The sequence below is a fragment of the Parasteatoda tepidariorum genome, chromosome 7 (assembly GCF_043381705.1).
Source record: "Parasteatoda tepidariorum isolate YZ-2023 chromosome 7, CAS_Ptep_4.0, whole genome shotgun sequence".
Classification (NCBI taxonomy): Eukaryota; Metazoa; Arthropoda; class Arachnida; order Araneae; family Theridiidae; genus Parasteatoda; species Parasteatoda tepidariorum.
Window position 1 is genome coordinate 26,127,203 of NC_092210.1, and position 18,642 is coordinate 26,145,844.

The following is an 18,642-nucleotide window of genomic DNA, read 5'->3' on the forward strand; positions in this document are numbered from 1 at the left end:
CGTTGCTTTTTAGAATGTTAATAAAAGAAAGCAAACTTTTATACAATCATTTATGTCGAAAGAGCCAAAAATTTAAATTTCCATTAGATTTAATAAAGTACTTGTTATATTGTCTCTTTGAGAGGCAGTTTTGTTATTTTTAATTGTTTTTTCCTTCTATTAACATTCATATTTTATTGTAATTCGACTTTTATTTAGGTACCTATTTTCTAATATGTATACCATTTATGTTTGCACTAAACCTTTTTTTAATTGGAGCGTAGTATTTGACAATTAAGCTATAATTTTAGTTATTTGGCTACTATTTCTGATAAATTTTGTTCCTGTTCAAGCAACTATTTTCAAAATTTTAGGCAACTATTTTCATGCTTGAGGCTACTAAAAGCAACTATTTTTGTTCAATTTTTTCTGTGGCAACCCTGCTACTGCCATCATGTGTTCAATCAATTTTGTTTTTATTTTATAGATTCAATCACAATCTTGATGAAATGACACAGAAAATAGGTGCATTTACTAACATAATGCATGACCAGCGTTGCGATATCCAGAATTTGCAGAAGGAAATAAAACTATTACGCCAAAACCAAATGCTTAGTCAACAAAGTTTAGATGAAACTGTGATAACCAGTAAGCTAGAAGGTGTAGTGTCTCAAACTCTATTACCACATTGTATCCTTTTGAAATATTTTTTCTCTGCATTTATTTCTTGTAATTTTCTTTTTTGCTAGAAAAATGACCTAAATATAACATATTATTCCTTAAAGTTTTATGATTTTAGTTAATATATTAAACATGTTTTTAAGTTTATGCATTTTTAATTGGTTTCGTTTTAATAATTGTTAATAAAAGTTTTAAAAAACATGGATCATAGAACTAGCTTAATAGGGTTCATACCATCTTGAATTGCAGTTTATTTTTTTCCAGTGTCTCAAAACCTTCGAAATATTAGTGGGACAAGCATGTTGAAGTATTTAGTTTACTTATTATTTTTTATGTACTGGGTTATTTACAACTGTTGTAAAAAAACAGCTTGTTGGCGGAGACATGATAAGCCAGAATCTTACTGGACATCAGTGTTTTCACTACAGCGCGAGAATGCGAGAATATCGCATCTTTTTTTCTTTTCTCGCATTAAAAAATGATTACCGCGAGAAATTCGCGCATTCTATAAACCAATTTCAAAATTCGCGAATTTCTTGCATTTTGAAAAAAATTTCTCATTGCGCCATTTAGAATGGATTTCACTTTTCCTCCTGGATCTTTCATTATTTTCAACATCTGCCCTATTATCTAGCTTCCCTATTTACCATTGTTCAGAACCTTTAAGAACAACAGAACACCATCCCTCGGAACCACGGAACCTCTTTCAGAACGCATTTCTCTGCAACCACGTGTTTACCGTAGGTAAGGTTTCTCCATGTAAGAAGTTCAAACTTTTTGCGCATTAATGTAAGATGGACAAATACCTCGTAAAGCCAATATCTTCTACTCCGAAACGGACAAATGAAAATTAAACAAATGTGGGTATAAACGACCAAAACGAAACAAACACGCATTTGAGCAACCTAATGAGAATAGCTGATGAAAAAGTAGATGTAGAACATTTTCCACATGATGATGCAAAAAATAAAAATATTCAATGATTTAAAAATTAGAAGATGTTAGAAATGTATTATAATTAAAGAAATGATTTTTTTTCAAGTCTCTTTGTGTTTTTTTTTTTTTTTTTTTTNTATTTAGTTTACTTATTATTTTTTTATGTACTGGGTTATTTACAACTGTTGTAAAATAACAGCTTGTTGGCGGAGACATGATAAGCCAGAATCTTACTGGACATGTTTTAAAAATGCTGTTCAGATGATGCCTTATTTACTCACTAGTCTTTCATACAAAATTGCTTTGTCATTGCGAGATGCGATTTACAACTGAAGGCAACTAAACAGGGGTAATTGTATTCTAGGGGTACCCGGGAATTCCAGGTCTTCTGGGTCTAAAAATTTCAATTCCTTTTTTCAGGATCTAAAAACTAGAAGCTGGACATGCAATTTTTGCCCATTTCAAGACCATTGCTTCATTGACTTCCATGAATGAAAAACTTGTTAACTGAAAAAATTTTAAAGCTTTTTCCAAATCGCAGTAACGAGACGTTTACATACATTCTTTTGCCAATTTGACTCTTTTGGTTTGGCAGATTTTCACCATTTTGAATATTTGGATTTGCGTCGGAATCTTCGAATATCTTGATTCTTATTCGTGCGATTACTCGTACATTGCAATTCCTATTGACGTGATTTAAAAGTCCAATATCAAGATTTGTATTTACATATTTTTAAATCCCAATTTCGTGACTCATATTCATTAGAGTTTAAAATCCAATGCTGCGATTCTTAATAATAATTGTTATAATCGTTTGTAATATCAAACATCAATTTTCGCATTTATACGCGATTGAAAAAACTATGCATTATGATTTGTATTTACGCAATTTAAAAATTCAATATAGCAATTTGTATTATCGCGATTCTTGTAAGAAGTAAGTTTTTTTTTTGAATTAGTTACTCTAATAGTGTTATATTCTACATTAGTAAGTAATTTAACTATAAGTGTGAGTTCAAAAAATTATGTTAAATATGAAGCATGTATGGTATATAAGTTGATATAGATTTATTATTATTTTTTTTTTACATAAAATTTTAAAGGTTTTTCACTTTTTGCTCCAATGTTGCCTGACTAAGTCAAACATTTGTTTTCAAACTTTCTTTTTAAACAAAATTGTTGTATGAAATCGCCTTTGTGTAATGAAATATCCTTATTTGTAACTTACCTCACATCTTTTCATTTTTGGCTTTGTGTGCATGTAGCTTTCCTGTATGGCATATGTAACCTTATATTTCTGTATTGTTCCCGCTGACTATCGTATTCCTCACCTGCATGCAAATTTTTGAAACATAGTGTTTTTTTTTATTTTACTTATATGAAATTATATGAATTTGAAAAGTCATCTAGTTTTTTTTCCTATATAACTTTGCCATTTTCCATGTGATGGAAAACATTTAAAGAAAAATAAATTGAATGACATTTCTAAATAAAAACATAAAGTTTACTTTTAGTTCATTTTAAACTGTTTTCCGCTGCTGTTACAAATTTACTTTATATAAAGGTTTCTTTTCTTTGCCTTAGTAGCATACTTATCTGTTTAAAAAGAAATTAATTTCTTTTCCCTTTAATTTTGTTAGTAAAATGTTTTTATTTCGCATATAATTTGTTTTCTCTTATTATATGTTTGAAAGTCAATAAAATAATTCTTTAAAATGCAAAATATGCGTAATTAGCACATCATATTTTACAGTTTTTAATCCATTGGAGCAGATGGGACAAGGGTACCCTTATATATATTTTTTCTAACGCTCTAATTACAAGCAAAAAAATATTTTTTTGTACTTTTTAATCATAAAATCAGCCTAATAGATACTAACAAAGATCTTTCAGATTATTAGATTTATATTGGTACTAACTTATAAAATCCCATAAAGGAAGTAGTTAAGAAAAATTTTTTTTCACTCATTTACAAAAATTTATGAATTATTGATTTTGAAAATTAAAGAATTTCAATTTAGTACTTTAAATAAATCTAGTGAACCTATTTTGTAAAATTCTGTTAAATTTTCCTAAAAAATATTAACTTAATTATATTACTACTGTTTAATATGCATCCTTAGCTTAGAGCCCAGATTCTAGATTGGAAAATTTAGTTTTAAAGAAGGCCGATGAAGAACGCCGAAGAACAGAGCGAGAGCTTATCAAAATATCAAATGATATGTCCTCATCACTTGGCAATAGACTTGAAAGTACACTTAAGCAAGAACTCTCCGCCAATATTGTTCCTCGTTAGTTGAAAATTTTTTAAATCTAGCAATTTCTTAAAAGTTTTTTTAGGCTTACGGTCTTCTCGTTTTCTTTCTTTTAGAAATTAACAGAGTGCTTGATACCGTGTCCCAAAAGATGCAGCTAGATTTCAATCAAAAACTTAGTGCAACTGATACTAGTCTTCGAGAAAATTTTGCTAAGCATTTAAAAAGCAAAGTAAGTTAAAATAAATTATTAATTTTACTTCTGTTTAAGCATTCTTGTATTAAAAAATGTTTAATTGCATGGATTATTTTGTTAAAATGATAAAGAAAGAACCAAAACCAGTTTGCTTATTATAATGGGTCATATTTTACAAAGGCATGAACCGCAAGGTAGTTTATTCTCCATTTTTTATATATAAAAGCTTTATTAATAAGATAAAATATTCATAACCTTAATGTTAATCTTGAACTGTAAGAAAAAATTCTTCATTTTTCTCTATCATGACCAAGTTGTGATAAATACAGTGAAACCTCCAGGAAAGACCACCTCTATGTAGCGACCATCTCTAATTACGACCACTTCTAAAAGGCACAATCTTTTCCATAAACTTTGTTTTGAAAAAAACCTTCAGGAGAGATCATAAAAACCTCTCCCAGTGATCGGGCAAACCAAATAAGGAAACACTAAAAAATATCAAAGCAAAAAATTTAACAAAACAAATAAGTAGATTAAAATGTACTCAAAACATTTATGTGCAACTCTTATTTAGAGAGCTCCCTTTGATGATACAACATTATGTTGCAGTCAGAGTGCACCAATGACGATGCTATCAATGATTTACTTTTAAAGTTAAATTAGAAAAGAAAGTTATTTTAACTAATTTTTACAATATAAAATTAAATGCAAACTTATATGAAAAACATCATTGTTTATTTATTTAAACTAGCTTTATAATTCATAATTGGTAGATTAGTTTTTACACATAATTATATCAGCTGGGATCACTTTTGTAAACGCTGAATTTTATTCATAGACCAGTCTTTTCATGGCACCAACAGAAGTGGCATTTCCGCCCCAAGAAAAGGATACTGACTAAAATTAAAATCATTTGCAAATAATCATGTACCTTCAATAACGATTTTGAAGTCAATGGAGGTAACCTCTAAGAATCAATGACCATTTTAATACGGAACGGAGAGAGGTCACTTCCGAGAGGTTTCTCTGCATATTAACATGCAGTGAAGTATGTGGAAGCAATGTGTATGAGGCAACATGGGTATAAAACACTGAATCCATGTTACAAGTAATCTTTAAAGCATTGTCATTCATAAAAGCTTTTTTTATAGACCATGTTTATTACTATAATTCCTTCAAACTGAAATTGAAAATTAATATCAATTTTTATTACTCTTATAGCCATTTATGGATTCCATCGCTCAAGCTGCATCAACTAGTTTGCAAGGTGTTGTGCAAGTTGCATGCAAAGAAGTATTCCTCAATAATGTTGTGCCTTCATTTGAAAAAGCATCTCAGCATCTATTTCAACAACTTAATGATGTGTTTTATAAAGGCACATTGGAGTGTAAGTTTCCTATTTATTAAACGTTAATTATAGTCTGCGTTTTTTAATAAAGTATTGCTAGATTTCACATAGTAAAATCATTTGACAAATGATGATTTGTAAAATCTGTTGCAATTTTTTCTAGAGCACACCTGCAAAACCTAGTACGAGGGTTGCTATTTATATTTCTGGCCTAATAATGAAAAAACAAATATGTAGGATCGAAATTGGTTTTATTGTTTTTCAAAATATTCTCCATGATGATCAATACACTTTTGCATGCGTTTGAACCAATTTTCAAAGCACTTTTTCCAGTCCGATTGAGGTAACTCCAAAACATGCGTTTTGAATGGATCATCCGCTTGCTCGGGGGTTGAAAATCGTTGTCCACATAATTTATTTTTGATGTGTGAGAATAAGAAGAAGTCATTGGGTGCCAAATCAGGGCTGTACGGCGGATGACCCATGAGTTAGATCTTTCGCTCAGTCAGAAATGCCTTTGTTTGAGTCGATGTGTGAGAGCTCGCATTGTCATGATGAAGAATGATTCGCCTGTTCTTCTGCTTTTTTCGAATTTCTCCGATGACTTCTGGCAAACAAATGGTCGTGTACCATTCAGAATTGACCGTCCTGCGTTGCTCTAACGCCACTGTTGCCACATGACCGTTAATGCCGAAGAAACAGGCAATCATTTGTTTCGATGTGCTTCTTCCTCGAACAACTTTTGTTGGTTTTGCCTCGTCTTGGAAGACCCATACAGTTGATTGCTGTTTTGTTTCCGGCTCATATGCATAGATCCATGATTCGTCACCTGTGTAGATGTTATACACAGCCTTTGATGTACCTTGAACGTATTTTTCCAACATTTCCTTGCACCAATCGACACGAGCCTTTTTTTGAGCGTTTGTCAGATTATGCGGGATCCAACGCGAACAAATTTTTTTTACGCTCAAATGTTCATGCAATATTTTATTGATGCTAGTCATACTAATGTCCAAAGACGCCTCTATCTCACGGTATGTCACATGACGATCTTGCTTTATCAGTTCACGCACAGCATCGATCTTTTCTGGCACAACAACGGATTTTGGACGACCTGCACGGGATTCGTCCTGGATCGAACATCGACCACGATTAAATTCGTTATACCAATTTTTTACAGTGCTGTAGGATGGCGCTTTATCGCTGAATAAAGAATTAAGTTCATCGAAGCACTCTTGTCTTGACAATCCACGTCGAAAGTTATGAAAAATAATGGCACGAAAATGTTCACGATTCAATTCCATTTTTTGAAAGAGAAGAACTTTTCAATTTACTGTCAACAACACAAATGAAGCTATAATGGTAAATCGTCTGCTGAATTTATGTTTAAAAATATCAAACTTTCGATTAAAATCGTCTGCGGTCGCCTAGCAACACTTACTGTTGCCAAGACCAGAAATATAAATAGCAACCCTCGTATATCAAGTTTGAAAGTGGTGATCATGTCTATGGGCATTATTTTAAGGGGGGACCCCACCCTGAAATGGTAAAATATTAACATTTTTCTGGAAATTTTTTTAAGTAATCTAGACAATGCAGAGACTCCTTGCTTTTTTTTTAATATTATTTAGCTACAATTTAAGTCTATTTTAAAAATTTTTCTTTTATAAGATAATAAAAAATAAGTTGGTGGCAGCTGCGTGTGTGGCTGGTCATCAAAAAGTAGCAACTCACTGGCCTTATGGATTTAGAAGTCCTGAAACATAGGAAAACTATTTTGTTTAGATTTTCTGAAACATAAAAACATTATCTAAATAGTAGCATAGCGGTTTTTTGATATTCGCAAAATTACCAAAATGGGGCAACTTTAAAAAAAAAGTTAAGTTTTTCATTAAAAAAATATTCATTTAAATACTAATATAAAATCGAAAATTTAAAAATATCAAAAAAATCCTATGCTACTTTCTAAAGAATATATTTTTACGTAGTTTAAAATAAAGAACAGCTTGTTTTGTTGTATAGATCATGAGAAAAACGTTAGGCCAGGTCAAAAAACAGCGTTTTGAGAAAAACTTGTTTAAAGTTTTGACTTATGGTAGGGGAAAGCGTTTAATTTCATGTATATAATGGTTGATAAATGAAATGCCTACAATAAGTTTCTATATACAGTCAACAGAATGGATGAGACAAAAAGAATGTCGCCCCTCCTAATCCGTCGAACGGGTCTTTCTACCTGCTTAGCAATGACTCTCTATTTTCCAGTATAACTTCCAAACAAAGTTAGGTACCGAGAAATCGTTTTAGACAGACATTAGGAAGGGTACAAAGATTTGAAAAATGCAATTAAATTTTTTTCGAATTTTTTAGATACTTAGGGTAGAATCCTCCCTTAAATTTAAATAACTTATTAAAGTGTACACTCTAAATCTTAAAAACACACAGTTTCATTACTGAAGCTCAATAATAGCCTGCTTTTTCAGAAAATTACTAACATATGTTTTGATGAAATTTCTTATGCTATTTACTGAAATTTTTTTTAATATCCCTTAAAAAGGTTATTTTTTCAGTAACATTTTTTATTTAAAGTGTCAAACATTTTACATAAATATGACTCAATTGCTTAAATTTGTATAATTGTTGCTACTGTTTAAAATTGGAAATAAAAGCTCTAATTCATTCAAAACACTTTCTGAGTAAGGCTTTATATCATATAAATTGGTTAGGGTTAAATTTTTTATAATTTTAGTTTCTTAATATGTTTAGCTTTGTGTTTAATTAAATTTTTTTTCGATACTATTTAATTATTCATTTGAGAGTTTGTTAGGGCATTTATTTTTAAATTGTTGCTTCTCACAGGTTTTCACACTTTCTCTGGTTTTATTAATTGAAATGTTATGTGTTTCTAAAGCTGCATATTTTTGGAACTATCAAGATAAAAAAATAAAGCAATAAAGACAAATTAAATTATTATTTTTTCTGTTCAGCGATTGGTAAAACTCCTGAAAGTTTCTATCACTATTGAAAGCTAAGCTCTATGTTATTGTATTTTCAATATTTTTTTGTTCTTTATCATTTCTAATGCAGATTTACAGTCATTTGAAAGAAGTAATCAACAGTCTAGTACTACACTTGAAACAGTTGCTAGCAGTGTCAAAGATGAAATGAAAAAACTTGTTGTTGATGCTCAACAAAATCTGCATGCTCAAATAACGAAGTCTGAGACGCTTAATACAAATATAGTAAAGTAAGGCATTATTGTTTCTTTTATTTGTTTACTAAGTAAACATTTGAAAATATTTTTTTCAAAAATTAAACCAATTTATGTATTTTCTTGTGTGGTTCTATAACAAAGCAATCTTAGTTTAATACCTTGTTTTCACCGACTGGCTGATGTAACTTAAATACACATATTTTACTGAGGAATTGCTGTATTGGCTCAAAAGTAGTTTTAATCCCAATCCACCTGTTCATTCATATGAGGTATTATATTAGTTGTAAAATACTGCACCTAACATTTCTGAGTTAAAACAGATGCCATTATCCTCTAAAAATAAATGCAATAAAAAAATTTTAGAAATTTTTATTATCAATACAAAGAGCATATTATACTAAATAAAATTTTTCTTTCTAAAACTTGATGTATTTTTTGACGGAAATTATTGCATACATTTTTTTTATTTTAAATTTGGTAAATCTGCATATAATGTTAAATTGTCTGTCTCTAATAATTATAATTATTGTTTAATTTTTCATGTTTTCCAAACTGTATAAAATTTTAAATCTTAATTTTTTATGTATCTGATCTCTGTTACATCTATTTATATGTTAGCAGCAGCAGGGTAATCTGCTTACATTGTCATTGTTCTTTGTCTTCACAAAATGATTACATCGTGGCTCCACGTTGAATCCATGGCTTTTTAAGTGCAATTTGGAAGGGTGTAAATTCTGCACGGACTTAGTTTTGAGAATCTCTTAAAAATATAAAATGCGATTTCGTGGAATAAAATCTGACATAGTTTCACTGTTCTGTGCTTCCCTAAAATAATATAATATTGACAAAGGCCATATTGGAAGGGTAAAAATCTTGTCAACTTTTGTCAGGCCCTTTATTTACTTTACTTCAAGAGTTTTAATATATTTCTGAACAAATAAGTGGAATTTCTTTGAAACAAAAGTGATTTTTTTATTTCTTTGCCTTGTATTATTTGAAGTTTTCACCATTTCCTTAAAGAGGAAATGTAAAAAATAAAATATTAAGTTCTTAATAAATTTTTCGAAACATAAATAGCTCTTAAAACTGTTTTATTTCTATGTCTTAGGTTAGGGGTGCACAACCTATAGCCTGTGGCCAACGACTATTGATGTGTGCCCATGGGAACTTAATAAATTTTTCCTTTATAACATAATTATAACATTATTATAACATTATTAACTTTATAACATTATTCCGCTATAAATGTTTCCTTTTCATTTGGTTTTTGTTTAAGCATTATAAATTTTCTTTTATTAAAATATTTAATTTAAATTAATATTACTCAATAATTTTTTTTTTTGCACTTTTATTTTGTAAGTTTTTTTTTTGGTTAGAATTTACATCCTCCCTCCCAATATTTTTGTATGTATATAAATATTTGATAAATTAATTATTGTGAAAAATGTGAAAAAAAATTTTTGTAAAAAAAATTATCAGTTTTTTTAGTTTTGAATAAATTCAAATAGTTTAAAGTATTTCATTTTCTGTAAATATGTTATTAAGTTTGCTAATAAAAATATTTAGTGCTTAGATCACTATTGTTTATATAAAAATTATCATATTTGCCACTAATATGACTAAATATGCAAGTGGCCCATCACTCATAAAAATTGTACACCCCTATCTTAGATATTGTCAGTTTATAAAGTTGTGATAGGTTTCCTACATATTTTTGTTCCTATTGCCAAAGATAGTTTTCATTAGCTGTATCTTGTTTTGCAGCATTAAATTATTGGTGCTTTTCTTGCATTCAGTTCTACAAATTTGATTTTCTTTTTATTACATTTCTTGTTCAACATGTTCATGTGTGTAATAAATAATTGTCTTTTAGACAACATGAAGCTCTTCTTGCAAGTGTTCGCCAGATTGTTCAGGAGGAAACTCGAAAAATGTTGAGAGAACAGCAAAATGCTGTTCTGAATTCCCGCTCAACCACCCCAGTTCCTCTCGCTGATCCTCAACTTCAAAAACAACAATTGAGAAAGTTGGTGATGCAAGGGAATTTAAATGAAGCCTTTCAAGAAGTATACCTTATTTATATTTTGAAAGATAAAGTATACTTTTCAAATTGTATTGATTGTTTATCTCTACTTGTGGCTCTATTTATAATGATCTCCCTCTCCTTTTAAATTCCATTGATGTATTAAGTTCTAATTCAAGAGTTGTAGGTATTGGTCATTTTAGGGTACTAAGATGCAGCTATACTTTTGATATGCCAATATTGTCGCCAATAGCCCATTGTGCAGCTCTAGTGCGACGTAAATTAACAACAATAACAAAGATACGCCAATATTATTGACTTGTTTGTTTATTTAAGAAAGAAAGCCAGAAATAGTGAATATATTATTTTAAGTGATATTATTCCTGTAAAACATTGCAATTCTAACATTTTTTCTTCTTTTTAATACTTAATTCCAGTAATAATCTGATTAACGCATTTTTGTATATGAAAATGTATGAAAAATTTGTGGTCAAAAGTTTTTTCGCGAAACACCATATAACAGTGAAAATAGTCACATTTCCCCCCACTTATCTAGCTATATATTGGTAGTATCTTTTCTTGCAAAATTTTTTATTAATCACACTAAAATGTTGAAATTTCTCATGACTAGGACTGGGCGATATAAGAAATTTTATATTGTGATGCATCGTCAGTTTTGCATACCGATGTATCGCGATATAGTATTTTTGGAATTCATTTACTTGTAAGGCGCAGAAAGTCGGATTTTTATCAAAACTTCATACTCAGATTGATTTAAATCAATTTATGAATTTGATGTATATGTTTTGCTTAAGAAAGATATTAATGTTATATTTTCTAAAAATGATCGCGCAAATAACGAAAGATTTCTTAGTTTAAAAATAAATAATAAAAAAATAAATAAAATTGAAATTTATCAATATATTTACCTAACAATATAGAAAGAAAATTTAAAAAATAAGTTCGTTAAAAATTATTTGTATGCTTAAAACAAAGTGCTAAATAAATTAAACAAAAAAAAAAAACACTTTTAAAACAACACTATTTTTTATCATTATTATTTCACATAAATAATAAAGTTAAATTGAATAATTACCGAATTCTGAACGAAAAAACAAAGTAAGGTTTAATTTCTTAAAAATAAAAACAAAAGAATTATGATATTCGATAATATATTCAACTGACAATATTGAAAGAAAATTAAAAAACACGATTATACTCTTTAATAAAACGAAGTGCTAAATGATTTTAAAAAAAGAAGTCGCAATCGCAAACATTACTAATTTTTTTGAATAAACAAAGTTGATTGACTTATGTCCAAATCCAAAAGAGGAAAAATAAGTTTTGTTATAATTTTATTTATAAAAATGAAAACAACTAAAGATTTATAAATTTAAACTCAGTAATAAAAACCCATTAAATTATTATTTTATCCAAAAAACTTTTAATAAATTAAAATAAAGTAAAAAATAGCCTAACAAATTTAATTACTTTTTAATTTAATTCTTTATGGGCACCTTAAATTAGATTTCCGTTTGTAATAAATTCAATAATGTAAAATAATACTTAAACATATAATATCAAAATTAATTTTCACATTTAAAAATAAAAAAGAAAGTTTTGTTTCAAAAAAAATTTACTTAATTAATTAAGAAACACTTCTTTACATATTCTTTTCAATAATAGATTACGTTCAGAACAAGGTAACGATCACAAAGTCAGTCCCACTGAAAATAATCTACAAGAAACTATATCAAGTCGCGACAAAGAAGAAAAAAAAACTACGAGGTGCGGAAACGAACATGCGAGATCATGATATATGTTCTCAAAACTGATTCTGATTCTACCGCTCATCAATCAAGGCCGTTTCAATATAATGATACGTACATCGTCTTCCCCAGCGCGAGTTGGCATTAGAATGTAAGATATCCTTTCGTGTCTTGTATCGCTATACCGTTCGTCTTCTTTACTCGACAGCTTAAATCAGATTTCTGATGCATCGCCTGGAACGAAAGTCACTGTATCGGCCAGCCAATACAGGCGTTAAATCGATATGTCGCAATATATCGATTTATAGCCCAGTCCTACTCATGTCTAATCTTTGTTTTTGTATATATCTTTCATTTCCTTATGCTATGCAATGTTCTTTTGAATTCTGAATTTGTTAATTTAAATAACTTTATTATTGCAGTGTATTTATTTTATTAATTATTATTCTTAATACTTTACTTTTCATTCTTTTGCATTTGGCTTTATATGTGTAATTTTAACCTCTAATAGGTAAAATTGGTTTATTTTTTATTTAATTTGTATTACATATTAATATTCTAAGCAAGTTTATCTTTATTAATAATAATAAAATGATTCATTTATAAATTGAGATTATTTTTTATAATTTTATCTCTCCTTTATTTTTTAATATATGTTGAAAGACAGCATTTTATTTTAATATACATAGACTTAAGATACCCTTTTTTATAAAAAAAACTTCACTCCTGCTCATTTTTGTTTCTTCCGTATCACGCAGGTGCAATGTTTAAGATTAAATTAAACAAGGGTACAAAATTTAACAGATGCAAAATTAAACAAGGGTATTTTTTCTGATGTTTCTGTATTGGCTGAGAGAGTTAAAATGAGATTTTTTTTAAATATACCTTTCTATGGTCTTTAATGCCATTTTTTTCTCTGTATTGTGGTGTAATATTTTTTAATAGATATAAAATATACAGCATCGTGAATAAATTAGTAATATAAATTTTTTGTGGTTCACTTTATATTGTGAACATGAAACTGTTAGTTCATACTGCAATATTAGACTGGGAATTTGAAAAATATATCTGGAAGAGTCGGGGGAAATTTATTCTTTTATTTCAGTAGTATATTGATATTTTGAAAATTTTTATTCAATGCTTATTGTGAAAAAAAATTTTGTTTGTTGAAAAAAAAAAGTGACAATTTTCATCTTTATTTCTAGGCACTCACTGCTATGGATGTTCAGCTGGTGTTGTATCTTTGTGAATCTGTAAACGTTGAACAAGTGTTTGGGCCTACTCCCTGCCCTTTGCAACAACATGTAATGTTATCATTAGTTAACCAATTGTCAGCAGATCTTAATGTTAAAACTGAAATAAAAGTCAGGTAATTCAACAACATACTGTTTACTTTGATTTGTACTGCAAGTTTCGAGTCTAAGAGTTATTTATGTACAAAGTGATGAAAGTATTCCAAATTATTTGATCCTTATTACTCAGAACTATGGAATCTGATTATGCCAATTATCTGAAATAATTGTGCCAAAATTTTGAATACTTGCATAGACTTAGCATTGGTTGCCTAAATGTATTTATAGAATTTTAATTCTTTTAAAATTTCAACGATTTGCAATGACTTATATCAAATTTGAAAATCATGGAATTATGCCTATATTTTGTGGACTTTTATTGCAATTTAAATTTTTTTGAAAACATTATATAATTTTTAATATTGGACAGTCACAGATTGTTCAAATGTAACTTTTTTGCACTAGGCTACTTGAGATGCTTTTTTATGCTTAAGCAGCCTTAAAAGCAATTCTACTACAAAAACAGATAATTTCTTTTAAAATTGTTCTCATTCTGCATTCTTCTATTATAATAGTTTTTTTAAAATAATAATTCTGGAAGTTTACTAAATGGTTGTACTGTATTGGTTCTAAGCAATGTAAAATGGTTGCTATAAAAGGATGAATTGTTTTTAAAAAAACAGACCCTCTAATTTTCTTTAATGGTTATCCCATTAGTTACACAAAAGTATTCAACATAAAAGATATTGTTATAAATATTAAAAAGAAAAAAAATAGTACAATATAAGAATTTAACATACCATTGTTTTGTATTGTTTACACGAACAAAAGAAGGGGAACCACGTAATTTGGTTATAGCCTATGTTTGCTGCGATTTGAAAATGCATTGTTTTTTGACTTGAGCAAGTTTGGGTGAAACAAAATTAGAATTGTTACCGGTTTGGCATGATTTAAATCACTAGATTTTTTTTTATAGAGAGATCATTGATTTAAATCAACTGATTTTTTCTTAAATAAGTTATTTAGTTGGAAATATTTTTATAAATATGTTCTTTAGTGCTTGTGTGATCCTTTTTAAAGGATGATTTTATTGATAATGAAGGTTTTATCCAAAGAAATAATGCAAGGGTAAATTATTGTATTTCAAAGTAGACTAATAAATAAACAAAATTAGTGACTGAAAGTGGATAGGAGTAATGTTAAACTGTAAAATTATAATTTTCCATTTGCTGTATGTAAAATAATTTGCTAGCATTAAACATATTTCAGCTATACCTAATTTATGTTTTGAATTTAAATTAAGGTCAATGTGCTCTAGGCCTATGTGAGTTGCTTTAGAAAATTTTTTGTTTGTTTGTGTTCTATCTTCATTTTGAATTACATATATAGTAATTATTACTTTAGTTAAAAGAATATTTCTTATAGTAAATCAGAATATAGTTTCATAGTTAATAATATTTCTTAAAGCAAGAGGGCATAAAACTAATATGTTAGTCTTGTGTTGTGTTTTATTTAAATAATTTTGTGATTTTTTTTTTTTCTATTGCAAGGTATATTGAGGAAGTGATTCCATGTTTGGATAATGATAATGCTATCACACGAGATCACATTCGTACAGTTTTGGAGAATCTTCAACATCGTATCAGCACCTTTTTATCTAGGAATCCCAATCACAAACTCTCTCGTTGCCTCCGAAGAATAAATATGGCCATAAACTCCTTAATTAAATGATACTAATATGTTTATAATTTCTGTAAAGTATCATAGTTTCTTTATGTATGTAGATTTCATGAATATTAGACTTTTTTCATTCTCATTAACATGGAAAGAAGAAAAAAATTTATATTCTGAAAATTAAACTTGGAAAAATAATCAACTTCTTCTTTTATTGCATTCATAAATGCTACTGATTGTTATCCTTAGCATTTTTATAAATGTTGTATCATACATGGATATAAAATATTTTTAACTTTAAAAAAAATCTTGTTTTTTCAAGTTATTTGTATCCTGTTTTTGAATGTTAGTTTTTAATATTTTTTTGCTGAATTTATGAAAATTATGTGTTACAATTTGAAGTTAGTTTTTCAATCCTTCATGTATAACTTTAATTAAAAATGACAAAAAAATTTTTAAAATATGTTATTTTAAAACAAATTTAGTTGTGTAAATTTAACCCCATTTTTCATTCCAAAAAATATTAATCTGATGAAAAGAAATAATCTATGGGAATTACTATACAAAGAATTATTTATTTTATTGAATTAAAAAATTTGTTTAAAAGTTATTCCTTGCCATTTATAAATACTCTTCATCAGGAGTACAATTCTTCCATCCTCAGTCTTAAAATAAAATAATTTTTTCACTTTTAAAAAAATTTTTTATCTAAATAAAAATTTCTAGTTTTATTTTAACACTCTTGATTGTCAGTTTTTCTTCATTTGATTTAAAAATAAAGCCTAATTAGCAGGGTTGCCACAGACTACTAAAATGCGACTATTTGCTACTATTTTTGGCCTTAGGCGACTTTTTTTGACTGAAAAGGCAAAAAAAGCATCTATTTTCAGGAATAGGCGACTATTAGGATACTTTTTTACTCTTAGCGAAGTTTTTTCGCAAAAATGAGTGTTACCTTTTAGAACGTTAATAAAAGAAAACAAACTTTTATACAATCATTTATGTCCAGAAAGCCAAAAATTTAAATTTCCATTATTTTTAATAAAGTACTTGTTATATTTTCTCTCTGAGAGGCAGTTTTGTTATTTTTAATTGTTTTTCCCTTCTATTAGGCATGAGGCTTCTAAAAGCAACTATTTTTGTTCATTTTTTACTGTGGCAACTCTGAATTAGCAATTGCATAATTGCAAAAATTTAGCATGTTCAACTTGAGGGCTGTCCATAAATTGTACTTAAGCAACTGAAGTATCTTATCTGTTGTACCTGATTTGTTTAGACTCAAATGTAGAAACTCAAACAAAAATAACTTTAATTAAAACTCTCCGCATATTTACTATTTTGAAGAGGCTGTAACAAAGAATAGTTTGATGGAGAATTATTTTAAAGTTTTTTGGTAATTGCTTTGTACAGTTTACTTAAAATGTTTTGACTCTAATTAATATTTCAACAGTCTCAGAAAATCATGAAATAAGGGTCGGTTTTCACTTTTGTTAAAATAATATCTGGCTGCTTTCATAGTTATTGCAACTGTTTAGGTAGAAATGAGCTAGCTGACGAAGCAGCACGGGCTAGCTCTAATGCAATTTTCTGGGGCCCTGAACCTGCGCTGGGAATTTCTCCCTCCTCATTTAGGGCAACCATATTCAAGCTCTACGGCAAGATCGCCCATGAGCAGTGGCGCGCTGCTGACGGTCAAAGACAAGCTAAGGAGCTGAATCGAGACTGTCCTAGTGTACGTCAAAAGGAGCTCTTAAAGCTTAACAGAAACAGTATAAGGAAGATCATTGGTCTTCTTACTGGTCACTGTATCCTCAGAAGACACCTAAACATTATGGGAATTGAATCAAATTCTCTTTGTCGGGGATGTCATCTAGAAGAAGAGACATCACGACACATACTCTGTGATTGTGAGGTCTATTCTGCTCAAAGATTTGAGCATTTAGGACAGCATATTGTCAATGCCTGGGAACTGCAAGATGTTCCTGTAAGGTGCTTGCTGAATTTTATTTCAGCCATAGGGCTCTCATGCTAATCATGATTTTAGGGTTTGGGTACAATAGACCTCTGGTCGATGTGCCCTGCTCGTCAGAGCTGCCCAACCTCTAAGTCTATCTATCTATCTAACTGTTTAGTTAATAAATACTAAGTTCTGATTACGAAATCTAGCAATTTTTAATTGAATATTCAGTTTTCAGATTAACTTTGATTTACAATTGAATCCAATTAATGTTTTGATAAAAATTTAAATTTCGATTAATCGATGAAAAATTCCCATGTTTACCAAATAGTTATTTTGTCAGTTTCAAAAAATATTTAGGTCTTAGGAATAAGGCTAAAGTTACATTTTTGGGTCATATGTTTGCATTTTTTAATAGAATAAATATTAAGTTATAAAATTTATAGTTTTCATGTATTCAAAACCATAAAGTTAAAATGTTGATTAATTATAAAAGAATATTTTAAACTAAATTTAAGATTTAAGTCTACTTTAATCTGTATTAAAATTTAATTTGGCCAGAATCGTATTACAATGAAAGATTCCATCTAAAGATTATGTTTCAGAATGTTTGTTTTTGATAATAAAAATTAATTTTTATGTAAATTTTGAATCATTTATATATTACTTAATTTATATATATATATATACATTTATTTCTTAGACAGTTACATTAAATTGTGAACTTTATATTTTTGAATGTGAAAACTAAAATTTGTTTTATATTTATGCTTTAAAAAAACATAACTTTTGACATTTATGATTTATCAGAAAGGAATCTTTGGATCTATTCTAAGGACCTAAATATATACTTTTGAATATTAAACTTATTTTGGTAAATGAATGAGCAACAAAGAAATTTTAATAGACTTGAAATTTTGAAAAAATAATGAGTTTTTCAATAAATAGTTAAAATATATTTTTAAAAATACGGTCAGACCTCGATATAAGGTCACCCTAAGGGACATCGCAAAAGTGACCTTATAAGCGGGGTGACCTTTTAACCGATTCATTAGCAGTTCATGACTAAGCCCGTAAATAGTGCACATTAAGATTTTTTAAAAATTGTAAGACAAACGAGAACGATCGGCCGTAAATTAAATATTTAAGTCAATAAATTTTAACAGAATTAGTAGAGAATTCAAGAAAGTTAGATTTTAAATTTTTTTTTATTTAAAATAAAGCTGTTTACAAATTTCCTCAAAGTGTACATACATACATTACATCTTAGAGCAAATGTTTNTCATTTATGCAGGTCTGTCTCGTTTTTTGTTTCATTTTT

General features: G+C 28.6%; 1 protein-coding gene across 1 annotated transcript in view; it reads left to right on the top strand.

Annotated features, from left to right (window-relative positions):
* LOC107456326 (Enhancer of mRNA-decapping protein 4 homolog Ge-1) overlaps positions 1 to 16,101 on the top strand; it is a gene marked incomplete in the record, with an annotated part of 45,146 nt that extends 29,045 nt beyond the window's left edge. Inside the window, 8 exon segments of the mRNA XM_071183208.1 lie at positions 467 to 669; positions 3,732 to 3,887; positions 3,968 to 4,083; positions 5,269 to 5,434; positions 8,480 to 8,639; positions 10,480 to 10,672; positions 13,604 to 13,767; positions 15,241 to 16,101. Coding sequence (XP_071039309.1) covers positions 467 to 669; positions 3,732 to 3,887; positions 3,968 to 4,083; positions 5,269 to 5,434; positions 8,480 to 8,639; positions 10,480 to 10,672; positions 13,604 to 13,767; positions 15,241 to 15,421 — 1,339 coding nt within the window.
* Between the last annotated feature and the right edge of the window lie 2,541 nt (positions 16,102 to 18,642).